The sequence below is a fragment of the Scomber japonicus genome, chromosome 9, assembly GCF_027409825.1.
Source record: "Scomber japonicus isolate fScoJap1 chromosome 9, fScoJap1.pri, whole genome shotgun sequence".
NCBI classification, from domain to species: Eukaryota; Metazoa; Chordata; class Actinopteri; order Scombriformes; family Scombridae; genus Scomber; species Scomber japonicus.
In genome coordinates, this window is record NC_070586.1 from 25,641,098 (window position 1) to 25,668,395 (window position 27,298).

Here is a 27,298-nt window from a genome sequence, read left to right on the forward strand (position 1 = left end):
TCCACTCGTTGTCTTTATTTTAATCTGCAGGAGAGGAGTTCACCAAGAAGTCAGCGGGGCATACAGGAGTTGCGCCTCAAGCACCGCACACTTGCAGACGAGCGCACACATACACACAAAGCTACAGGGACACACAGCAGGATGGTGCAGAATGAGGAACAAGGCAAGGCGGAGGTAGGACGCATCAGCATTTTAAATTAACCAATGGAAAATAGACAACAATTGGACATGAAGAACCCCCTTTTGTCTTCTAACCCATTCTGTCAGACTGGCAGAGATGTTTTTAAAGAACAATGAAGCAAAAAAGGAGATAACAATATTCATTAGCATTCTTATATATGTACATACATTACACATTTAATAAAATGTATTTTTTTAAAAACACTGGAGCAAGGCGGGGTGAAGGATATTATGGTTAAAAAGAAAACAACTGATGGTGAAATAAATGAGAGGGAGAAAGAGAGAAAGATCGAAAGAAAACGAGAATGAGAGAGAGAGAGACAGAGAGAGAGCGGGGGGAGGGAGAGAGAGAGAGAGAGAGAGAGAGAGAGAGAGAGAGAGAGAGAGAGAGAGAGAGATCTGTATGTAGGATATTGCAGTCTCACTGCACCACTCTTGAATGTCAAACAAGAACCCTGGGTAGAGCAGAGAGCAGAGGAGAGAGCAGAGGAGAGGAGAGGAAAGGGAGGAAAGACTGAGAGGCGGCGAGGCAAGAGAACGAGCAGCAAGCTAACACTGGAGGCTAACAGGAGGCAGGCAAGAGAAGTGGTTATTAATGAGATATTTTAACTAAAGGAGGGCAACAAAGAGAAACAGAGAGGATGAAGAAGAGAAGAGACAGGCATGGACATGGACATGGAAAACAGACATGCTGGTGGGGAAGCGCAAAATAGGCGAATGAAAGGCTAAAAAATATCTTCACACAACTAAGACATGTTTGTCTTCCTTTTTAATTCCCCTCTCACTCTCTCTCTCTTTAGCTATACTTCCTCTGTCAGTCTATGCATGCTGTTATATTGTGTTTTATTAGTTTGTGTGCAACTATGCATCAGCACATTTTTTGGTTAACTCATGATACAGAACAGCACTGTATAAATGTGTGCATCGCCACACATTTGAAAGTGTTGTCTCTAACCGTATTTATTTATTTTTGTGTGCATCCACATGTTACTTTGTGTAAGTGTATGAGGTTGTGCACTCACAAATTTCTGTGTGTGTGAGTGTTAGGCTGGAGCATCTCTCTAATTGCTGGTGTATTAGAGGGCCAGCTCTTTGATCTGGGGGCTGTGCCAGGCCTCAGCACTCGCTGCGCAGGGTGGTCTCCCATCATGCTCGGCTGATCACAGACGCAGCCTCACTATTGGTTGCCTGGCAGGCCCTCCCATCAGCCTCGATACTACACGCCTCTGACAACTTCATTATCCCGATTCAACCCTCCAAGTCTACTCTGCTATACCCTGCTCTGCTAGTAACAGAAGGCTAGCGCTGGTACAACTGGCAACAGTGGAGAGCAGGAAGACTCTTATAAAAAATATCAAGTAGCATAATGAGAAAGAACATAACACAAAAAAAAACACACATGCGGACAAACACATTTAGATGCAAGCAATAGTTAAGGGAAGATTATTTTTGCATATAGTCAGAGCTTTGTGCTCTAATGCTGCATTGACTGAGGTTCACTATACTTTTATTATCAGACTAATAATTGATGATTTTTTTATCTGATGAGTAAGGCGGAGTGAACATGGGGAAGAAAGATGAATGGAATTTTAATATGCTGTTCTCTATTATATGGCTATTCTAATACATTAAAGGCATCTCTGTCTCTGTCAATCAATCTGTCTCTCTCTCTTTCTGTCCCTCACACACACACATAAAAGGCAGTACTAACACAAGATATGTATTTTGAGAACAAAATGAAGATGTAACAATACATATGTATATAATGTGAGTGTGAGAGTGCGTGTGTGTGTTCTCTGCTAGACTTTTGCTACGTTTCTGTGCTCACATCATTCTGCTATAATCTCTACTCCACTATATGTTCAATGGACCTCGAAGATAGTACACTCAATGTGTATGTTGCACAGAAGTAATGTACATTTTTGTTTGTTGCAGATGAATTTGCAAAAACTTCTAAGATTGAGTGATTGATCAAAAAGTACAACAAAAAGTGCTAACTGTCTTTTTTTTTTAAAAACTGAACCCAGTCTTTTAGAGCAACCTTAAAAATGGACTGGTTATTGCATCATATGTGAATATAAAGGAAATATATTAATAAGATCTGCAACCAATCTCGTTCATTTGCGGGTGTATTGGAGCTTACTTGTTCTTGAAATATCAAATATCAAGATGAGAGCTAATCTCCAATGCTTCAGCCTGTCACAACAAAAACTGATTGACGGTCCATATCATCAATAGCCTTTAATCATTGACAGGCGTAGCTGACACATCTGGGACAGAGCTTTTATAACATCCCATTTTCAATGACAGTAGTCATAAATCTGATCCCATTAACAAATCTTAACTTGTCTTTCATTCTAAAAGTGTCCCTACTCTGGAACAAGCCAGCCCTTTAGTTTCCCATGCACTCAAACTTTTTTCCCATGATGCCCCTTGTAGATAATGGAGTATGCAACTATGCCTCTTCTCAGGACAACAGTTTCTGTTGTTAAATCCTCCTGGCCAGCTCTTTGGACTGATTTGATTTCCAGGTTGCTGAACAAGACAGGTACTTGTAATACTGGGGTTTGGTAGCCGGAAGAGCAGGTAATCCAGGTTTACCATGGTTGTAGCTCAGTGGTAGATAGGTGAACTATTGAACCCTGTCCCTGCAGCTCAGGCTTGGTAGTGTAGCAGACTAATTAGCCGGTCGCAGGGATGAGAAAAAAAAGATATCTCTCTCTTCCTCCTCTGCTCCACTTCTACTCCTTTTCATCTCTCATTCATGAGCCCTTGGTGGTGCCCTTGGCATTGGGTATGTAAACTATCAATTCATACCATCACACACAGACTCAGGACTGGCATTATAAAACCGTACCACGGTGCATAATAAGCACACAGCTTAATGAAGTTGTTTCAGAGGTGGTGCTGTGTGGAAACGAAAAATCAATGATTATTTCACAATCCTGACACATATTTGATTAAATGTGAATTTAAATGTAGTTTGGAGACTGTGATGTATCCTTAAAAGAAAGTGAAGCATATATTCCTCTTCAAATGAATATAAATCAATCATTCATTTATTCATTCATCACTACTATGATCATAAGGGTAGATTCATATGCTCAATAGTTCTTGTTATTTACACTGAACCCGAGCCCACATAGTGACCACTTTGTGTGGCCACAGCCAAAGAGAAACTTCAAGAGTGAATTCCAACACAGAACACGCTGGTTTAACCATACCACTGATCGCAGACTCTAATCCAGTTCAAATAAACAGCACAACATCCTATCTTCGTTTTTTTCTTTACTTCTGATTCACAGGGAAACACAGATTTCAGGACTATGTGAGTCAAAGAGTACCAAAAGACGGATTTGGTATCAGAAGACGTAAAATGAAAGGTATAGATTATAGATAGATAACTGATATAGATATTGCTGGTGTTCTCAAATTCAAATTACTGAAAACTGAACATCTTTGAGTTTCAGACTGCTCTGGATGGTTATTTTTCTGATATTACTTAATTGATTGCTTAATTGAAAATAACCATTCCAGATTCCTGCTTTCTGTGCACATGATTTAAAAAAAAAAAAAAAAAAAAAAGTAAACCAAAATCCATTGATCACAAACGCAGACATGGAAATATCCTTCCAGGAAAGGAATGTGTTCCGGCTTTACAAGCAAAAGATAGCTAGCTGGCTGGCTGAGAGAGAAACTCAATCCCACCTCCTGCTGAGGGGGAGACGAGCGCTGGCTGTCGACAGGCACACCACCTGACTACCACACAGCTACTGATTTAAAACAGCAAGTCAAGAGAAGTCAGGAGTAAATAAGAGAGATAGATAGAGAGTGAAAAATAGAGAGAAGGAGAGAGAGAAGGGTAATAGATTTGAGAGTGTTTTTGGGGAGTAAACAGATGGAGTAAACACAGCACGAGGGAAACCAGGGGACTCCCACTGAACCTGCTCAATGTGTCACTGACACTGCAGAGCAGAATCAACAAAGTGCTCTGAGGGCAACATGCACACATATATAGACACACACACACACACACCTACACAATCACACACAGTTCACCAATTGGCAGGATGCTGGGACCCAGAGCTCCTATCCAGAGCAGTGACAGGCACATGGAGAACAAGCTGGCTGACAGCACATGACAACTCCTCAGCCTGTGCAAGAGGAGAAATGCATCTCCTACTCTACTTTTAACTGTAGCTTTAACAAGTGTCCTGCATATGTGCTGGTGAAAATACAGTAACCTAGATATTTTGTGTGAAATATCACTGTGTTGAGGCATAGCTATAATTTACCTCCTTTCATCTCCTGATCATGCTCTAAACCTCATCCTAGCACCCATCTGTATTGCTTCTCTCTCCAATTTCTTCCACGCCCCCAGACCTGCTCGCACGCCCAAACTCTGCTGCTGTGTGCCAGCGTACCAACAGGCCTGTAGGCCTGTCCAAGAGAGAGATAGAGAGGAAGAGAGAAAGAGGGAAGGTAGCCAATTAAGATTGGGTAATGGGAGAGTGACTGTAAGCGTGTGTGTGTGTGTTCGTGCACAGTAGTATGGGTGAATTCCTGACTTCAAGCGTCTGTAACTGCACTTGCTCTTGTGTGTGCATGTGTGTATGTGTGTGCAGCCACAGGCTGTGCACACAGCCAAACTTAATTTAGCAGGCCCAGGTTTTTAACACAGGCCTGAAGCTAGCCAGCAAGCTATAGCTGGACCAGAGAGCCAGAAGTTAACAGGCACATTGCTCTCCTAAACCCCCTGAGATCTCGTTCCTACCCCGAGGGGTGAGAGAACTCATTTAGCCATTGATGACCATCACTGATCACATCCTTGTGGTCATATATTTCATTCAGGCACTTCATTACAATAAAGCTTTATGGAGCAAAAACTTTTTTCCACCACAACTTTCAAGACCTTGACAGTTGACAATGCCTTAAGAGGTACAGGGCCCGTTCAGCTGTCATTGACAAAAGTTCTGACACCATTTGTGATTGTTTGTGAAGCTGACATTTTGGAGGACTGCTACCACTTGCATCGCTGTATACATACTGACAGACTCTGCTTGTAAACCATGAACAAAAACAGAGGACAACAAAGGTGGCAGCATCCAACAAGTTTCTGTGTTCTCTATGTCCCCTGGAAGGGGAGCTGAAATGACATGCTACCTTTTGAATGTGTGTGTGTGGTGTACCCATGTGTAATGTATAGTATGTGTGCTGGATGTGTAGCATCAGGGCTGAGATGGATGTGGCAACATGGAATTTTTGCACTGCAGTGGGGCATGCCCTTGACGTTGTTGTCACTGATAAAAAAACACGAATGCAGTAACAGTCTGAGCACACACCTTGATCACTGGTGTTTATGGGAATTCACACCTGGGGACTTAATACAACAAAACAGCATTACATTACATTTGAGCCTCAAAACAAACAAATGTGCCAAACTGGCTTAGCACATAGCAACCAAATTTTCACTTGTCTTCACACACGCTGTTTAGGTATGAAATTAATAAATATTGCATCAATAAAAAGAAAATAGAAAAGATGGTGGGTGGATATAGCTTAAAGCTAAAGACTGCAGAGTGACAATCAAACTGAACATAGAATGAAGCATGTGTGTTTGCACATGCATGAGAGAGTGCATTCACACACTTCACACTGTCTCTCTGCGTGTCTCAGTGTGTGTCGTCTTATTCTACGAGGTAATAAGCAGTCAGCTTCACAGCCAGAGCATGACCTAGAAAGTGAAACCACATCGGCAAGGGACTAAATGTGTCACATGGGCTCAATCATTTTCTCTCTCTCTGAAGACAGAAAAAGAGAGAGAGAGATGGAGACAGACAGAGGGAGGAAGAGGAGAGAGAGAGAGAGAGAGAGAGAGAGAGAGAGAGAGAGAGAGAGAGAGAGAGAGAGAGAGAGAGAGAGAGAGAGAGAGAGAGAGAGGGCTTCTACCATCCCGCTGCACTCAGAAGCTAATTAAGTCATTTGAAATAGCCACAGAGGGTACCTGTATGCAATCTAGCCAAGGCAAAGGGTTGATGAGGCTCTGCGAGGCCCCAGGCTAACTTAAAAAAGAAGGCAAAGGAAAGGAATGAAAGAACGGAGGAAAAGGAGAAAGAAAGAGGGGAAAAAAAGTGAAGTGGATTTTTAATTGAAGCCCAACTTGAAGAAGAGTGTGTATGTCTGTCTCCTTGTGTTGTGCAGCAGGAAAAAGGTTAAGCATGCCCCCAGCAGACTATGTCTGCACACACAGACTCTCAATGGGGAGCAGGTGGAAAGATGCAGGAATGGAGGAACGGAGGGATGGAGGGGTGCAGGAGAAAGGCTGTGGATAATTGAGAGAGTTCACTGAGCGGCCATGTCGTGTGGTGTGCATGTGCGTGTGTACCTGTATGTGTGGGTCACTCTATCTCTAAGAAATGATGTCTATATACAACTAATTTGCAATAGCAACTACATAATGCCAGCTGGATTATGTTTTCTAGTAACATAATGAGGAAATGCTCTTAATTATGTATCTGTCCACAGTGACCTCAGGCACCACACACTATGTATTTATTAACATTTAACTGACATCACAATCTTTCACTAACCTTAACCAAAGTGCATTTGTTACCTAAACCTAACCACCAATGCAAACCCCAGTCTCTGATATCAGACTCCTGCCCTTTACACACCCACCTACCTGCAACCCTGGTGCAGTGTAATATACTGTAGCAATACCTACACTTATAAAAACATTGCCTCTGAAAATAATCTAGGCAAAGAAAATAGCTAATAATCATTATTAATAATTATTTCTAGTAGACAGGGTTGCTCAACATCACATGCACAAGACATACTGTATGCTGAACACACAATTCATTCAGTCTACACAAGCTTTATTAACACTTACAGATGTCAGCAACAGACAGTTACATACACGCTGTCGAGCTCCCAAATGAATCAGTTCTCTTATGAGCAAGGCAGCTTTTTGATCTACAAGATCTTCCTCAGGCAAATGTTTTTACTCCGCATATTTTTTGTACTGTACCTGTGTATTTAGCTTGCATGTGCGCACATTTGGTTACATATTGACAGGAAACTGTGGAGCTGCAAATCCAGTCAGAGAATGTGGAGATACACTGACAGACACAGAACTGTAATTTGTTTTGCTAGATTTTCATAACCACAGATGATATAGGAAATATGCAGCTATGCCTTGAACAGAACACACACATCTGAGGGTTTTGTGCCCTAACATGCATGCCCTCACCAGGGGCAAGCTGACGACACCAGCGACTGAACTGGGTCACACTCACACTCTCTCACACACACACACACACACACACCACACAGTATAGACTGCGGCATTGGCAGCATGGTGATCACAGGAGAGGGCAGACAGGGGGCTGGATGTAGAGTGATTGGACTATTCTAGGTCAGCTCTCTTGACAATGCACCACTGTCTCCTAATGTGGTGGGCTAAAGGATAAAGGCTGTGTTTGGCCTGACATTACAGCTACATGTTCCAAAAGGAATACCTGCTACATACAAAGAGACACGCACGCACACACATAGAGCTTGCAACGGCGTGGTCAGAGCCAAACACATATCTTCTATCTCACAATCACACATACACAATTGAAGGCACATACAAACTGGCACATAAACCACATACATGTACTGTACATATGCACACCTCTAACAGTGGCTAGGGAGGTTTAGGGTGGGCTCAAGACCCCCGCAATTGGATTCACCTCTCTCTTTTTCCATCCTGCTCTAATAAAGCTGTATGCAGCAGATCTCCTCTGCAGCCTATAGAGAGAGATCAGCCTGTGGACTTCAAAGAGGTTGCAACTAGGTCACCACAAGACACTGCAGTCAGCTAGAGCACAGTCTCTGGTCTGAGACATCTCACTTTCTCGCTCTCCCTCTCCCTCTCCCTCTGGCTCTCTCTCTCCCTCAATACAATGATATCAGTGAAATTAAAATGGATTATGGTGCTTTTCTCTCTTGTCATTCCCTGGAGTTGTACAGCACCATGTCATGTTACTGTTACTATAATGTTACTTCTTTATCACTGTCCATCACAGCTGGTGCTCAGCAGTTCAACTAATGTTTAATTTAGACGCAGAGCAAGAGAAATCTGGAAGGAGAGAGCAAGAACGAGAAGAGCGAAAGACAGACACCAAGCAGAATGCAGAAACAGCCTAACCCTCCATGGTCACACACTGCCATCCTGATCTGTTGTAGGTCAAAGAGACAGTGACTCCAAAGGCTACTGCATCACACTTTGGATAAAACAGACATTGAGGCAGCCTGTGAGATGAATGGGAAACAGGAACCTTAGAAAGAGAAGGAAGGAGGAAAGGAGGGAAAAAGAAAAACACTCAGGGATTTGAACAAGGTCAAAATGAACAGAGAACTGCTGGGTTGTGTTGCCTCTCTGAACACTGAGCAAAACACAACAACTCTGTTAACATGAGAAAACAGCCACCAACATCTTAAGACAGATATAGAAGATAGGGGAGAGAGGGAGAGAGGGAGAGAGGAAGAGAGGAAGAGAGGGAGTGAGGCAGGAAGAGGTTGTGTGCTTTCGACAGGTAAGTTAAGGACATAGTATATAGTAGTTATAAACATACATACACACATATACATACACACACACACACAGACTGTTTCAATAGTAATTTGAAACATTTTTTGTTTAAGTTATTTCATAAATGGGAAATGTAAGCATGTGAGATGTCTGTTTGTGTCACTGTGCATATGCTTTTGTGGGTATGTGTATGAAAACAGGAGTTCACCTTTATCAAATGTGTGACTGTGTATTTTGGACAAAGAGGTTTGTGTCGGCAAATGCTTGTGTGACTGTGTGTATTTGGGTTGTCAGAAATGTATGTCTATCTGTGTGGCATCTGTGTGTTCCCAGCATACATCACATTTGGAGGATGCAAAAGTAAGAGGAGCATTTTTTGTTTAGGTCAGTCTTACACAGCAGTGTTTTTTTTTGTTTTTTTAAAGCTTTATTGTGTTTTATGGTGTATTCTTGCAGCCACCACAGGTACATCAGACAACCAAAGAAATGCAATTTGAATATCTAAACACTTATTTTAAGATCATTTTGTTTAGGATGGGGAAATTAAATTAATTAAATTATTTATTAATGCACTCATGCATGAATGTCCTGATAGTGATATAATCATTTGTGTCGTGATCTGACAAAAAATATAATAGGTCAAAAACTCAATACAGCCATTGTCTTTATTGCTTTTTTTAATGAGATAAATAAATGCTTTGGAACAAGCATTTTTTTGGAGGTTGCACAGGTTGCACATGGGCAGAACACCCAACAACAGAGTCGGCAGTGTCCATGTGTGGAAAGACAGTGAGCTGATACCTCTGTTATGCACATACTAACATGTAATTGCTATGTTTTTATCTTTGGCCATTAGATAAATATCTGAAGTTTTCATGTGATGAGCCATTGCTGTCAGACAGTCTTGGTAAAGTGCATAATCTCAATCAATTAATGGGTGTACAGTACTTGTGGGTAGTTGGGTCTGTGTCTTACAGGCATGACAATTTTCACTTCATGGTTGACTGCAGATGTTGTCGCCTTATTCAGTAACCTGATGAAGAGCAGTGTGTTTGCGTTTTTCTGGAGCTGAGCTACAACATCCTCACATGGCGTCCCAACCAGGATGGGATACTGTGTTCTTACTCTGGTCACATTCATTTACTTGATGCCAGCTTCAATTGTGTGTACAGTGTGGGTATGAGTGACTGTGCATGTGTGTGTGTGTGTGTGTGTGTGTGTGTGTGTGTGTGTTTTGTCACTGTAGCTGTGTTTCTGCGTGTGCGCCTCAGTGTTCTGAGCTCAGGTTGACATTCGTTTGACTGACATCAGGGGCGACAGCAGCACACTGGCATATGGTAACCGCCTGCTAACCGCTAAAACTTGACATCAGCGCAAACAAGTCAGCCAAGCATGGCATAGTGTGCTCCTAAGAGGGTTAAAGGATAGGCTGTCAGCATACGGCGGGATAATAACACCTATCACAAGCATCATAATACCAGAAAAAGAGGAAAGGAGCCAGACCAAATACACAGGTTGATCTTGACTCCGGCAAAACTGATGACAAGTTAAACACAAAAAAATAATGGGCTAAACTGTAACTGACCCAAACATGTGCTGTGTGGTTGCTGTGGATCCTGATCTCAGCATTACATAGCCAGAAATAGAAAAAGGCTCATTCACACAAAAAGGACTACCTCGAACATGACATTTATATGCATCTCTCATCTAGACTGTCTTTACAAGTGATGTAGTTGGATTATATTCACTTCTGGCCTCAACATGCCCCTTTGGTATTTACAAAAATATAACTTTTTCTTTTGCAAAAATACCGATTGTGACACACATCACTTACTGACACAATATTCATTCAAAGGTGACAGTAAATACTTCGCCTGGTTTGTTCATCACCCCCGGTTAATTTGACAATGCATTTTTGAATAGTAAGCTACTATGAGAGCAGTCTGATGCCTTTCTTTGTTTCCTCCATGTGCTTTCTGCTTGGATCTGTGTACTTAATGTTATCTCTGCCTGTGAAGCTTCTATGAATGGATTCACAAAGCATTTTTTTAACAAATGTTTCTCTGAACATGTAGAGAGTTGATTTGGATCACCAGACCGTCAATCAGTCTTTGCTTTTAAACATGGTTTTATGCATTTTTGTGTTCAAGACAAACTGCATGTTGATGCATATTGCACAAGGCACAAAAAATGCACAGACACAAACAGTTATTCACTGACCCACTGAGCTGCAGAAGACAAAAGAGCTGCAGACAAATCTGATCACCGATGTCATCTCTCCTCATTGTCTCATCTTTCTTTTGCACAGACACACAAGCACACATCTTGAAATGCTGAGACACTTCTGTCACTGCCGTCATCTGATGTACTGAGATGTACATTTCACATCCATAGAAAATGCAGGACAATATCAGCCTGAAAGAACAGATAAGGCTTCAAATAAAGATTCCATCTTCAACATCTGGTCACAGAGAGGGACAGAAAAAACACAAAAGCAGACTCTAACTCATACGAGTAAACATAGACAAAAACAAAGTCACAAATAAATGCATGGCATATTGCTGATCATCTATACATGACAAAAGATCCAGTGGGCCAAATGATTGTAAAGCTGGTGTAAATGCCCGAATAGCGTTTATGTTAGCGCCAAACACTACTAAGAAAAATCTGCCTCTAAAACTGTATTGCAAATTTCTACAAGAAAACCAGAGCCTTTGTACAGCATCTATTTTCATTCCTAACCACAAAGCCGGCACTAAAACTATTAACAGAAAGATTTGTTGTTGTTTGCCTGTAACCCTAGTGTACCCCCTAGAACCCTGGTAACCCCTATTTAAACACCGAGTTTCCTCTCATCGATCAAAGTGTGGCGCACACAATCTAGGAGCATGACACTGGTACTGGAATGCTTACAGCAGGCTTCAACTTTGACCCAAGAGATGCTCAGCTGCAGATTGTGTGTGTCTGTGCTTGCTTGTGTGTGTGAGTTGTGTGCTTTAGTGTATTCATATACGGGTCACCTATCTGCTCACTGCAAGCTCTTCGCAAAACTCAATTTCCTCCCGGAGCATCCACAAATAAGCACTTTTAACCTCTTAAAACCTGCTGCCATTGAGGATATATGTAAAAATTTACAAGAGGATGAAGCGTATGCATTTATGTTGTAATATTAATTGACTCAAACGTATATGGTATGTACACCCAGCTGTACCCAAAAAAGAAATAAAAGCTGTTACATTACAGCTGTCAGATACTGAACATGTTGCTGCACAAGCTGATAAATTGTGGAAAAGATTGTGGAGGATTTTTCTGTGCATGTGGCGTGTGTGTGTGTGTGCATGTTGCGTGTGTGTGTGTGTGTGTGTGTGTGTGTGTGTGTTGGCCGTAGAGGAGTGTTCCCTAGGAGAGAGTGAGGAGGTATCCACCACACACTGCCTGGGGCCCTCTGGAGGAGAGACTAAACAAGACCTTCCCATTGGGACGTGCACACACAGCCTGCAGCTGCAAATGACCTACTACCCACCTAACACACAGACACACACACACTCAGTCACATAGATAGAAAAAAAACCTTTTATATTATATAATTTGTTAATTTCAAGAGCAAAAATAAAGTCAATTATCACACGTGGGTTAATGAATGTACACTCCCAAATATCAAAGTCTTCCTCTCTCATTCTCTTCTGTTTTTCATCCTCCTGTTCTCTACTCCCCGAAGCAACATGGTGGTATGAGCAGCCTAGAAACTGACACACCAAAGAACTTTCAACAGCTTTTTCAATTATGTGTGAATGAACCTGCACATTCAGTGTACCCAATAAGTTGCGTGTCTTTTCTAACATCTGCACTTGCCATGTTCACTTTATGGCTCCTTAACTTTTTTAAACCATGGCACTCCAGTGGCACACAAACACACACTAATGTATCTCTTTGAGCTTAATATGACATAGTAAATATCTGTTATCAGCATTGTTTTAAGTCTATTTACTGTGAAAAATGTGTGATGAAATGTTGTTAAAAAGGAACACCAAAAATTGGAAACAAATCTTACCACATCCGCGGCCAGTTTTTACAGCACCCCGGGGTTCCACAACACACATTTTGGGAACCACAGATCTACAATGCTATGTTTAAAGTCACACTGCTTAAATTAGATTACTTCTAGAATCCTCTAATGCAATTTTCATGTGTGTAAAATAAAATGAATCATATCTGCACAGAAAACTTGCCAGAGTTAATTTACTGTTACTCTGAAAGTGTTAAAATTAACACTTCCTATGTTTATAGAGACCAATCAACACTTATTAACACCACAACATTTGCCGTGTGTGTTTTTCCATGAATTGCTGCCCAAATGTGAAATGTCATAATGCATGCTCGCCCTTGACACTTGTGTGAATTATGTATCTGGCAGATTTGCACTGAATACAAATTACAGATGCCACTGGTAATTACGATAATGACAGGACCTCCCATAAGAAAATTCATTTTAAATAAATACACGAACATGTCCTACACCAATGACATACAGAGACAATGATAAAAAAATCATGTGATATGACCTTTCACCTACAGTGAGTGTTTAGAAAACACTTCAAATCTATTGTAAACTGTTGTTCTCATTCATCAGTGTCTTGTGAAACAATAGCGTGTGTGTTTTCCTAGAGGAAGCCTGAGGATGAACATATCTTCTTCATATCGTTCTCTGACTGACAAATAAAGGCTCCCTGCCAAGAGAAACTCAATGAGACCACAATCAATATACTGCTACAAGGTACACGCACACACACACACACACACACACACACACACACACACACACACACACACACACAGATAGGGGATGATGTACGATTACCTGGAGCACATAACAATCAGCTGCATGCTCATACAGTATGCAAACGCACACACTCATGTACTGCAAGTGCATACACACACAGACGTGCACACTGAAAGACACTTAATATGCAAATAATTTTTTTTACAACAGGGACAGCACTCCATTGTTCATCTGGACGAAGGGAGGCAGATAGATAGATAAATAGGTCTCTAGATATCTAGCTTGGACCCCAGTTGATGAGTTTTCACATACGGCAGCAGCAGTGCTGTTAGGACAGGGAATACCACCACAAAATAATGTTTTCTCTCCCTCTGATCAATTTTTAATTTGGCCCGTGCAGCCGAGCCCTTGGCGGGCCTGGCCCCGGTAATTATGGTGGGTTATTGACAGCTGCCTTCCCGCGGGAGGCTATTTAAAAGAGGTTTAACCCCAGAGCAAGTCCAGGCCCCACACCCGCCTTTGAAGGTGTCAAGTGCATTGATCTGAGCTGCAGGATGTGCTGGGACCTCTCCACCTGGAGGTGTGTATATGCCTGTATGTGCGTGTGTTGGTTGCAGGGCTGCTATTACAAGGCCATGGCAAGGCGGAGCATCTTTTGACCCCTACACACACACACACACACACACACACACACACACACACACACACACACTGTCCTCTGGCTAAACCTGGCTGGCTGGATAGAATGATACCTATCTAGCCTCTGTAGCCACCTGATGCCTTGAGATAGGCAGTACACACACTGTACGTACAATGTTATCAGTAGACTACACACACACACACACAAACAGGTTAACTCACAGCTTGGGGGGAATTAGAAGAACTAATGAGAAAGGAGGAGGAGGAAGAATGGTGATTGGAGAGACAGAGAGAGAGGAGAGAGAGGGGAATATCCTCACAGCACACAGGGCCATCACACAAGACAGGCAGAAGCCAAAGTGTGAAGCTGATGTTGAAGAAGACATCATCCAGCTAAAAAAGGAGGGGAGGGGGCACCATGACAGAAATTAAAAGAGGATTTCTGTGTTTGAGTTTGTCTGCCTCGCTGCCCCCTTTCAGCCTCCCATTGAAATTCTGGGCAGATACAAACCCCTAGGCTTTTGACACACTTTTGAAAACACCACACCCCCTCTTTCTTTCCAGTGGGTCTCCTGTGTCGAGCCTGACTCACTATCAAGAGAGAGACAGACAGAGATGGAGAGAGGTGGGTGAGAAGGAGGGAGACAAGACGGGGGCTATAAATCTGTTTTTGTATTAGCAACTTCCAAATGGAATTAAGTCATCCTTGAAGGCAGTGTCTGGTTTTTGTGGTTTGTGTGTGTTGGTTGGTTTATGTACACATGCAGTTAACAATCTGGGAATTGTCAGACTTGATATTGTTGATCAATTAATTCATATTTGAAATATCTAACATATATATATAAAAAAGCACACCTTTAAATTGATAAACTTTTTTAATTCAAGTGAGAAATTTGACCATCTGAAAAAAAACTACCAACAGCAATCATGTTTACTGTATGGCTGATAAAAATAAGATATCTTCTTCAAATATTGAAAATTAATTGAGATTGAATGTAAAGCATTTTGGAAAAGAACTTCAATAGAAATTGCAGCAAATAACACTGCAAAAATTGGTAACTGCAGAAAAGTTGAGGGAAAAGTCAAGAAGTGATATGATGTAATGGATAAGAATGAAAAATTTGGCCTATTGATTTTCTCACACTCGTCTACATAAGTGATTTAGGAGAACCATGAGCTCACAACAGTACAGATGTGTTCTCTTTCAATTCTGACACAAATTTAGTTGAAGCTGAAAGTGCTCCTCTAACTCCAATAGCTATCTATACACATATACTGTGGCTAATGATCCCACCTTTCAATACTTCCTCCTTCTTCAATTATTCTGACTGTAACCTCACACACTCACACTCTCTTTCTCTCCCTCCTGTCCTACCCTCCTCCAAACCCCATTGGCGCCCACCCTCCACCTCCACCATCTCAGTCTTAGGATGCAGAGCAGTGACAGGGCCAGAAGGTAATGATACAGCTGCCATGATGCAACAAGCAGACCTGTCGACTGTCAGGAATTGAAATCATGAAGGAATAAGCTGTCATTAAGAGGCCCTCTCCCAGTAGTGGAGCTGTCAGACGCCTGCCTTCTGCCTACTCTCTCCCTCTCTCTCTCTATACTCCCATCTCTCCTCTGCCAGTCCCACCCCATTTGCAGTCACTGCCTCGCCCTCTTCTCATTTCTCTCTTCCTGCTTCAATCCTCTCTGTACCCCTCTCCTTCTTTCCTCTTCTGTCCTCTTTCAACCAATCCTTACTCTCCTCCTTCTCTGCACCCCCAAACACCCCCCCCCAACCCCCCGTGCTCCCAACCCATCTCAGATTCCTCTTTTTCCGCCTCTTTCCCCAACTCCCTGGTTGTTGCTGGAGCAAGCTCCTCTCACCTGTCATTTTACCTCTAGGCTATGGGAATAGCACAACTTCCATGTGCACACACACATGTACATAAAGTCAACATGCATGAGATCTGCACACACAGCATGAAGACTTCCCTGAACATGGTACACTGTACACACTGTGACAAATGCCACAAGCACACACCTTCTGCCAGATGTGATGTGTTTGTGTCTGCAACTGTGTGTGTATGCTTTCTCTGTGTGCATATTTCCAACGTGTATATATTTTAGACTTATATGAACATAAACATTTTGCCTGCTTATTATGACATCATCATACAGAAGCATGACAGAGATTGTAATATCTGTAGTCAGAAACATGGTGGAAATGGGAGGCAGAGACAGGTGATGGGGTGTAAATGTTGTGTAAGAGACAGGCTGCCCCAAGATTCACCCTTGAATGTGATTGTGTGTGTGTGTGTGCATGTATGTGGTGTGAAGGGCCTGATTAACTAGCGCAATCAGCTATTTTTCCCACAAGCCCCTGATTGGCAGTGGTGATCCCATCGGAAGAGAGGAAAGGCTGACTCAAGCTACCAATGAACATGGTTAAGAATTTCAGAGTGGTACTCTAACGCAGCCAAATGAAAGCACACACACGCCGTAGACTTTCACTACATGCACACACAAACACTACAGTGCTACAGTGTCTGTTTTGTTTGTGTGTCTGTGCGTGCTCATGAGTGTGTGTTTTGTAGAGCCACAAGCTCCCCCCTTATTTCCTACCAATGCACTCCGGTTGACCCTTTGCTGCAGGCTTTGAATTTCCAATCAACTTCCCATGAGTAACTTCACACGAGCTGCACTTGAGGCAACAGATTCTTGCTACGAAACAGTATCGTAAAATGGGGCCTTATCTAAACATAATAAAATGCATGCTCAAAATGTCAACAGCTGACCCAACACTGCACAAATTTGTAAATCAAAAATATTGAGTAATTGTCATAACGCCAGAGTTATACAGCCACACAGCATCAGGATGTTCTAAAGACGATTTATAAATATGTTTCCATGCTAAATCTTGAATGTCTGTATTGATAACAGCTCCATTAAATGAATATTGCACTTTCAGATCTCACGTGTTTTACATGGCTGTATATCAGCAGCCTATTTCCAGTTATTTTTTAATAAAATAACTGGATATACTTCTTTCCTCAAGCTAGCTCATCAACCTCTTTCTCAGTTAGTCATTTCCCAGAATGGCTTTTGATAAGTCAATGTGAATTTTGCATTGCATTCAGTTGTGGATTATGTGTGTAGGTGGAAAGAGTAATACTGATAGCTAGAGCTGCCACGGTATGATGTTCCTTACTGCACAAATTAACAAAGCCATTCAAACCACTGCGGTAACTGTCATTAAAAAATAATTTAAACCTCAGATGTTTTATTTAATACAAACTAATAAATAGTAATTGGTGCATTTATTCATGTGGTATGTCTACCTTTATGCCTCTAAATGTTGCCAATGTCATTCAGCACATCATTCTTAATGTCAAGCCTGAGAGAATGACTATTGTCCCATCACTTTAGCCACTCACTCAGTGGTGAAGCGGTGATCGGCTTGACTCTGCGGTGGGCGTGACATGATTGTGTTGCCACGGAAATGCGATAACCACTGCAGCTCAAATGATAGCTGCAGAGATAGCAATAACAACGGCTTCCCACTGAGTAAAAGTGACCACCTGCTCAATTTGAAAGTAGGCAAACATCATTTATATTTATCTATATATACACAATACATTATATACTGTATGCTTACCATGCTTTTTATACTGCTTTATTTTAATCAGTAATGGCTGACAGTAAACATTAGAATAAAGACACTGTGTAGATGGTCATCATCAGTTCTTCCCACAAAGAGAATAAATATAAAATGCTAGCTACTTGGGGGACAAGTAAGACATTCATCATAAACAGTGACTGAAGAGATACATTTAATTCATGCACAACTCACGCTGTGCCCCTGTGCATGTTTGTCTTTGTGCTGTATTACAGGTGAAAGCAGTATCATTAAAAAGTAACATGGGATTTATCTGTCAGACTGATAAATTATTAGCTTGTACAAGTACTGTTTATGTGTTAACCAGATGATATGTTTGAGAATAAATGAATAAAAGAGGAGGAAAGTCTGCTACTGCATCATCCCAAAGAGAAAATAATTGTCAAGAAATGTGCAATATAAAAAAGCCATAATCACTATTCTCATACAATGTATTATATATTGTATAAATGCAGGCCAGCCATTCAAATTTTCATTGTTTTATCATGCTGGCTAATTATGTGGTATAACTTTTGAGCATACTTCAATCTCAAGCATCCACTGAAAATACCACACTGAATAACCACTGTAATGCATATTGCTGATGAGTATGTAGTATGTCAGTAGTTTCAATTATTTTGCTGGTGGTTTCACTGATTAGTTCCTCCCTCTCTGCCTGGAGGGGAACTAATCATCAAAATCAGCTAATGGTGTGTTAGGTTGAGAGGAACACCGGCAGGCTCTTAGCCCTCCATGGCACACTGAACGGGAGTGGTATATTGCTCTGTCACTGTACTAATAGCTGCTTGGCTGTCCTTGAGGTGGTCTCCACAAAGTCTCACTTGTTCATAGGATTCTGCTCTTAATACAGTGTAACGCTGCTCATCAGGGATTTCGTTGTTGTGTCTGTATTTGCTGTGTCACAGAGCTGTCATCCATCTGTGCTGTCATTCATTTGAGAGTTGTTGACCAAACATGTTTTATTGCTTGTATTCTGCATAGTTGTGAATTACAACCCAGTCTCACATCATAATGTGTAATAGAGACGTGTAATGCCTACTTTTTTTTTGGCTTATTCTTTTCTATTTTCCTGCATTCATGTCACACGACTGTCAACTTGTCTGTCTGCAAAAATAAACGAAACAGCCGACATTCCTTATATTCTCAGTGGAAAACACAATATTTTAAGAGTTTCCACCGTAGCAACAACCATAACGATGATAGACAACTTTACATTCATACAATTTCATGACAAGACCTGAAAAAACCTTTGTAAAAAATGACCAACATTTCACTAAATTAAGATTATGAAAATAAAATGCAGGTTATTTATATTGATGCATACTTATATTGAATTTCCTTCTGAGAATAAACGGAATGTCAGCCATTTAGTTGTTTTTTTTTCCAGACAGAAACTTGGCAGTCACATGACATGGACACAGGCCAACAGAAAAGAATAGGCCCGGAAAAAAATAGGCCATCTCACAATTTTAGAATCATTATTGTGAAACTTATACGTTTTGCACCAATGTAGCTATTACACATCTTGATGTGAGACTGGGTTGGAATTAAGGTACAGCAAGTATAACTCTACATTTTCTTCAGATTGTATAGCGCTGTAGCTGTAATTCATGTACATTCATTTCAAAAGGCATCCACATAATTTTCATAGCATGACAAACTAAACCACAAACATGCCCCTAATAGATGCAGACAGCATGAATTGACTGTAAATGTGTGTGCCTGTCTTTCCAGTGCGCACACTGAGTACAAGGCATGTGTGTGGTAAATGCCTGGATGATGATTTGTCAGGGTGTAAGAACACGATTTCTTGTTTACTATGATGAATGAGCAACACTCACACTACACACACCATGTTCTCTATATCTAAGCTGTCACTTGGCTCTCTGCAGCACAACACTGCCTTCTCCAACTGAAATACCAGCCAGGGTAACTGTAATTCAAAGACAGTCTCGGGGTAGCTGAATCATCTGTTAGCGCACACATGGACACACAGACAGGCAACCCAACCACTCCCGTTGTTGTACACAGCAGGAGGGGGCTTTACACAGCGGTGAAAGTCTTTAAGGTATTCAGATGGACAGAACAGTCAAACGAGGGGGAGAGGGAGACCTGGATTTTGTCTAAGTCAATTTGAATAGAGGGCCGATGAAATTACACAGGTAACTGTGGCCAGACTAACAAATGAGCACAGAGATGGGGATGGAAATAATAAGACAGGCAGAACCACTTTTTGCTTGCTGACACACAGATGTATACACGTTTGTGATCATATGGTAAGAAAAACTAATCTATACTTTACATTATTTCTTCCTCTCTCTCAGCTCAGTCACCCATGAATACATAGTACTACATAGGAAATCATGCATAATAAGAATTCATAAACATTTTTGTTTAAAGTTATGGTAATGGTGAGGAATATGCTTCATTTCACTAACAAGGCAATATAAAACTAAATTCTGGCTTGAGCACTGTACAGTAATAGTGTTATTCAAGAGTATGGGTTTACACCTGTGAATGAATGTCTGTTTGCTGTTATTTGCCTCTGTGATTATATGATGGTGTGGAGTGCTGAGATTACCCAGTCTCATATAATTTCTCCTATGACCTCAGGACAATGTTTTCTTTCACTACACACTTGTGTACATTGTAAAATGAAATGAAACAGAATTGAGTTGATGCAGTACATCCGGATACTAAGCCATGAAACCACACAGCAACAACAAATTACGACAACCACATTCAAACCTCCAGTCAAATAAAACTAAATACCAGTACACTATTCTCCTTTGTGGCAATGACTGTGCCACAAAGTTTTCCTCAATACCAATTATTCCAGCCAGCCCCTAAAATAAATAGTGTGCTTGTGTGTTACACTTGTCACGCCAATATCACATAAGGCTACAGTGGTAGTGATGGCACCAGTGGCTGCATGGTGAGCAGACTGCATGCCTTTTTTACTCAAGAACCCACAAGCCTTGAACACCAAAGACATGCAAGCAGTTGAGACTTTGCAAATGATCAACTTGACGAAAATAAAATGAAAAAGAGAATTTCGTATTTAGAATTGGCATAACTTATATGTGGTGTCCTTAGTGCACCAAGACCGTCTGCCCCTCTTAATGAAACATAAGGACATCCTGGATCAAAGATTTACAAAATCAGATAAACATCCAACAAAATAGCTTGAATATCTTTTGTTGTGTCCCCTACCTCCATGGCTCTGGTGATGAAGGGAATCTGTGTCCCTGAGTCCAGGTCCTGGTTGATGATGAGTCTGCGGGCCCACTGACCAGCCCGCACCACACCGCTGCCCTGGATCAGCACCAGCAGCTTGGATGGGTTGGACAAGGCATCAGGGCTCATGTAGATAAAACTGGTTGGCTCATCGTCTGTGGTGTCTACCTGAAGATTCAGGAAAACACAGGTTAACATGTGTCACTGACGCACATTGGTATTCTATTATTTTTATTAAAATATCTTATAATGAATGTGTATGCTTTCCCAGTGATGTTCACTATTTTGAACATCACTATTTTCAACTGCTCGGGATACTTTACTCATAATACATCTTTCATTCCAGCAGCAAATGCAAAAGATGATCAAATTGCGATTTTATAATTAGAGCTTTAATTTCTGTTGCTTCAACAAATTGCCTGATAATGATTATGAAAAGAAATTTTGCGAGTGTTCTTATGTAACATGCATGAATTTAAGGAGAAACAGTCTACTCCTCTGTGGCTTTTGTAATTAGAAAGCTTCTATGCATCACCACACTAATCATCAATAATCATGATTAGAAAACAGCCTTTGTGTGATTAAAACTGAGGCAGAAAGTAATACAGACAGAAAAAGAGGCAAAGTAAGCAAGTGTTTGTATGTGTGCATGCGCTCCATCCACATCCCATGCGTCTTTGCATCCCTCCTAAGTATGCCTGGAGGAATCTCTAAGGAGACAAACACTGTCCATAAAAGCCATGGGTGGCAGCTGCAAGAACTTAATCCAAGCAGACAAAGAGAGCCGAGTAGGGGGGAGAAAATCTTACCCTTTTTTCTCTTGTGCTCCCTCATTCCCTTTCCCTATACTTGGCTGCGGTTAATCTTCTTAAAAATCTGCGGTCACAAGTTCAATGCCACGCAGGTGGACGGACCCACCACTAACACACAAATACACACACACACACAGGCTATATACACGCAGGCGGGTGGGCAGCAGAAAAGCAGAACAGAGCCGTTTTCCAGAGGAATAATGAGATAAATAGGCAAGGCAGATAAACCAGTAAAAGTGTATAGGGGCTAATGAAAGGCGCTGAGTTCCTGGCTAGGTGATTTATGGACACTGTTAGCGCTGGTGCTAACTCTGCTGTGTTTCTTAACACCAGCACTGCTTAACATCCCTATAAACGCAGCCTGAAAAATGATCACAACTTTTATAAACAGAAAAAAGAGCAGGGATAGCAGGGTAAAGGGGGGCAGAAAGAGACAAACACGCTTCCAACAACAGATAAAAGGGATCAAGTGTGTGCTCTGAGCCTGGATGAGCTGGGCAAAGAATAACTCCATGATGGCAGAGTAGAAAGTCCCCTTCAGCGCAAATGAATGCAAAACAGATTAAGCATCAGCATGCTGTGCCGCTGCGCCTTTGAAATGACACGTCACAATACAGTTAATTTGTTGAGGAGACACTTTTACACAAAGGATGTGGGCAGAGGAGGGGGTAATCGAAAGTGAGGAAGTAAGAGAGAAACTGAGTGAAACTGAGTTAGAAAGAAAGAGAAAGACAAAGACTGAGAGGAGAGCTGACTCCTCACAATCCCCTTTTTCTTTATTTTTTTAAACAGGACACTCAATATCATAATCACACTCTGAAGCCCAAGCATTTACGTCAATTTTCATATTTAATACTCCCTTTAATCTTCAAGGGCATTAAATCAAAGAGGAAAATGCCTCTTTTCAGTCTGGGTACTTACTGGCAGGATTGCTTTAGTCATGTTGCACTTTTCCTCCAACAGCTCATAAACATACTGAGTGATGATCTGGAGAGAGAGACACACACACAAACAGACACACACACACACACACACACAGGGATAAATTACATTGATAATACTGTCTAATGCAATTAATATTTTTTATATTACTGCTGATACAAATCCATCCAAAAAAGGTAAACTAAACTGTTGACTGTATGTGTGAGTAAGTAATAGCAACCACTGTCATACTTGTAAACAGAATAAAAAAATACTATTCAAAACCCTTGTTTGCCCCCTGGGGTGTGTGTGTGTTTGTTTGTGTGTCTCTGTGTGTGTGTGTGTGTGTGTGTGTGTGTGTGTGTGTGTGTGTGTGTGTGTGTGTGTGTGTGTGTGTGTGTACGCACATGAGCTACTTGAAAGAGTCTGGATTGTACTGTGTACTGTGTGTGTGTGAATCACAGTGCAGTGAGTGTTGAGGTTGTAAGTGCCAGGAGAGGAAATCTCCTGTACAAGCGAAGGGCTGATGTAAGTTATGTTTATCCCCGCAGCCACAGCACTAAAGAACCTTGTATACCGAGTCATTCCAACCCCAGGCCAAGCCTTTCATGGTTCAGTGACATTAACAACTTTCTATTCCATTTTCCTATTTTTTCTTCCCTTTCCTCCTTCCTTTCTTCTCTTCATGTCTTGCTCAGCTATGAACTGAAAGAAGCACTTTGTGGAACAGATTTAAACTTTTGATTAGATGTGAGAGAAAGACTGAGGAGTAAAGAGTGACAACAGATGACAGGGCAAGAAATCAGTGACAGGAAGCTGTGTTGGAATTATTGCTGCTGTGATTATGTCGCCCCAACATATGTCATGATAGACTTTATGTCTCTATGTCCAGTCCATGTCATGTCAATATTGTGTTTGGTGGCAGGGCCACAGGGAGAGCTGTGCAACATGTTGTCCTGTCCTGCTGTTAAGTTTCACTTTGGTTAGCTTTATAGCATCAGCCTAACTAAATCAGGCGAACAAAGACTAGCAGTGGCGCCACAACTAAAAAGCGTGTCCGAATCGCAGTCATGCTCTCTAGTCAGAGACCGACCAACTGACTGACCCCGAACACAAACAAGGATCAAGACAGTCATGTCTCACAGCACAGATCATGTTCAGCTCTGATCTATGGGTGGAAAGGGGAGAAACTCTACTAGTATTCAGCTGGATTCATCCTCTGGGGACCAATAATGTTGGTATAAAATTACATGGCAATCCATTTGAAAGTTGTTGAGACATTTAGGTCTGAACCAAAGTCACAAATGACAGAATGAGCAATAGTCCATCCTTGTAGCCATGCCACTAGCATGTGCACAAACAATTTTTTGCACAAGGTTTATGTTATATTTGTAATTGACTACCAGTATTAATATACACTATCAAAATAATTTGAACACTGTGCAAGTATTCACAAAATTATGCATAGTTGAGTACAAATAAGGTCATGGACTAATCCTACTACTATCCAAATTCAAAGTAAACTCACCCTTCATAAGGTACAGTAAATGGACGAGAGGTGCTGTACAGCTACATGACAATAACACGGAATCTCTAAAACCATCCTGCTATTTCTACACTACAAGTAAGGAGGCTTGACGTAAGCTAACATGACAACATTTCTTCAAGTTTCTTGGAGGAGTAAGAACATCTTCGTCCCCACTGCTGACAGGACTGGTCAAAACAGATGCAGCAGGTTAATATCAAAAAATGTAAAATGTTACGGCACAAATTTGAGAAAATGTCTGTCAGGTCACAAAGGTGGCAGATTATTCTCCAAATAGCTGATCTTTCACAGAAGAAGGAAAGGACAATAAAAGGGCAAATTAAGAGAACTTTGAAGGGTATCTACATTTAAGTCAAAGGTATATTCTCATGAATAATCACAATATTGCCATGCTCTTTCATGTCTGAAAGAAACTCAATCCTAACTTAATTTACTGCTTATGGACAACATGCAAGAATAACATTATGCAACAGACACATATTACCCTTATGACAGCCAATCAAAGGCCAGCAGACAGGCTAAATGAGATGATCGATCTACTATTTGACCCTGTAAAGGGAAGAAAAAAAAGTCGGAGGAGCTAAAACAACGTCACCTCACTCCAACCCACCAAACCTCTAACAGCTAATTCACTAAAATGTCAGCCGGTCTGATGAAGACTAAAATGATTTTAGGCCTGAGTATGCTAGTGTTTAATGACATCAACAATAAGCCTCACAGGAAATTTCATTTGCACTACGTTATTTGTTCAGTGCCTCAGGTGGCTCGAGAAACATCTGATATAGAATAAGGAGAGAGATGGAAGGGGGAGAAAAAGAGTGTAAAGAATGTAAGAGTGTGAATGTGTTTCCATTTATGAAAGGATACTATAAAAATCTAAAATCCAAATTTGTATGTAGGCTATGTGGTAATCTGTATATTTTAGTTCATAATGTAAACTGCAGCCAGATGACCTTTTTAGTGAACAATATACGAACAGATCAAAGAGCTTAAAGTGAATTGTTGCAGCATTCCAATGGCTCAAAATCGGAAAATATTTTTTTAGAAACAATGGAATAGACTCAGAGCTGAGGCACAGAACTCACATAGTGATGCACACACACACACACACACACACACACACACACACACACACACACACACACACCGAGCCAGCCTCCTTCTGTGTGGGCCTCTGTGGACTACGTCTCAGCAGCTGATCAGTACAATAAGAAAAGCCTCTTTGTCACCTAATTACCAATGTGTTATAAGTGCTTTAATGAAATGCCTGCAGGAAGCAACGCCGAGTGCCTGCATTGTCGGGATTGGATGATAGGAGAAGCATGAGGAGTGGATTTGCCAAATAATATTAAGACACACAAAGGGACACAAAGGGAGGAGGTGAGAGAGAGAAACAGACAGAAAGAAAGAGAAAGAGAAAGAGAAAGAGAGAGGAAGAGAGAGATAACAGCAACCAGAATCAATTCAAATCAATAGGTTTCACAATAATAAGCATGTTTACAATGCCTTTCAATCTGCAACAAATATATATAATCAGGCTGACAAGCCACTGTTTGTGTGCGACATTACCTAAAATTTCAAAGTAAGCTTGGATTCTATCTGTCAATCATAAAACATGTGATCCAAGTCCCGCATTCCACAATTTTAAAGTCCAAAGACACACATATAAATGACATTGTCTCAGTTTATGAAACATGTAGCCCTCACTATGTAAACTCTGCAATGACCTGTGGATCACACAGAGCCAGCCTTCATTGAGGTTATAAAAAACGAAACAAAAAAGAAAGTAAAAAAGGAGATTCAATTGTCTTCTAGGACAGTCGGGTGATTATGTATCCCTGAACAACAGCAAGCTTTCGACATGACTGTGAGAGCGATCGTGGGAGAGTCTGAAATAGACCTGCTGTGGTTGAGGTCACCTCTGTAGTCTGTGGTTTGTTTGTGCAGGGGAAGCATTGTGGTGATGAAGCAAGAAGAGGGGGATCAGGGAGGAAGGAAGGGACTTAGAGGAGGGCTCAGTGGGAGGAAAGAAGGAAGACAGAAGGGAGAGATGGAGAGGTAATCCCCAGGAGCCAGAATCTCATGCCAGTTCCCACTGCGGTGAACAGCTGAGAGGAGAAGGAGCTGTAGAAAGTGGGATACAGGGAGAGAGAGTACAGTACAGTGCGTGGCCTTGATAAGAGCCCTTTAAGTGGGTGGGCTGTGACATCGACGCCAAGCAAACCTTTGGTCATCCCCATAACAATCTCTTCATCACTCTCATGAACACACCAGACCAAGGTCTTAATAAAGACTGCTGTGGTTTCAAGTTGATGTTTTTTAACTCCTCACCACAGAGAGAGAGAGACCTCCCACATTATGTGTGCACATGTGTCAGTTAATGTGTGTGCGTGTTCTCCCACTGATTACAACAGCCATGCCTGGTTTGGCTGACCGCACCTGAGGCGATAAGGAGATGATCCTTCTTGGGCATGCAGAAAATAAACATGAGCAGGAAGAAAACCAGAACAGGAAGATGAGGATAGATAGATGAGGACAAGGAGTAAGGATATGTTGAGAGAAAAGGAGGATAGGAATCAGAGGGCTGTAAAAAACAAAAAGAAAGGCAGGCAGGATAAAGGTTGATACAGTCAAGGGCAATGGAAAAATGGAGGTGATTACAGGAGAGGAACAGATAGCAGTAATCTTAAACCAACTCAGAGACAAAATCACAAATCATGATGTGTTTATCAAGATTGCTATAATTGTCAGAAAGACATATTCACGACTCTTTTAGACCCATTCCATGCTTGTTAAGAGTGGAATACAATACTATAATAATAAAAACAATACCAAAGTCTTCATAAATGTTAAGATAATATTTAACTGAAAATGCAGCTGTACCACAAAACATCTTAAAATAATTCTAAAATATCCAAGGACATATTTACAAAGGCCTCA

At 41.3% G+C, this 27,298-nt stretch overlaps 1 protein-coding gene across 1 annotated transcript in view; it reads right to left on the reverse strand.

Moving 5' to 3' along the window:
* fam172a (family with sequence similarity 172 member A) overlaps positions 1 to 27,298 on the reverse strand; it is a 149,733-nt gene that overhangs the window by 110,081 nt on the left and 12,354 nt on the right. Inside the window, exons 5-6 of the mRNA XM_053326109.1 lie at positions 22,813 to 22,878; positions 21,056 to 21,247 (exon numbers count right to left, since the gene is read on the reverse strand). Of these exons, the coding sequence (XP_053182084.1) occupies positions 21,056 to 21,247; positions 22,813 to 22,878 (258 nt within the window). The remainder of the gene's footprint in view (positions 1 to 21,055; positions 21,248 to 22,812; positions 22,879 to 27,298) is intronic.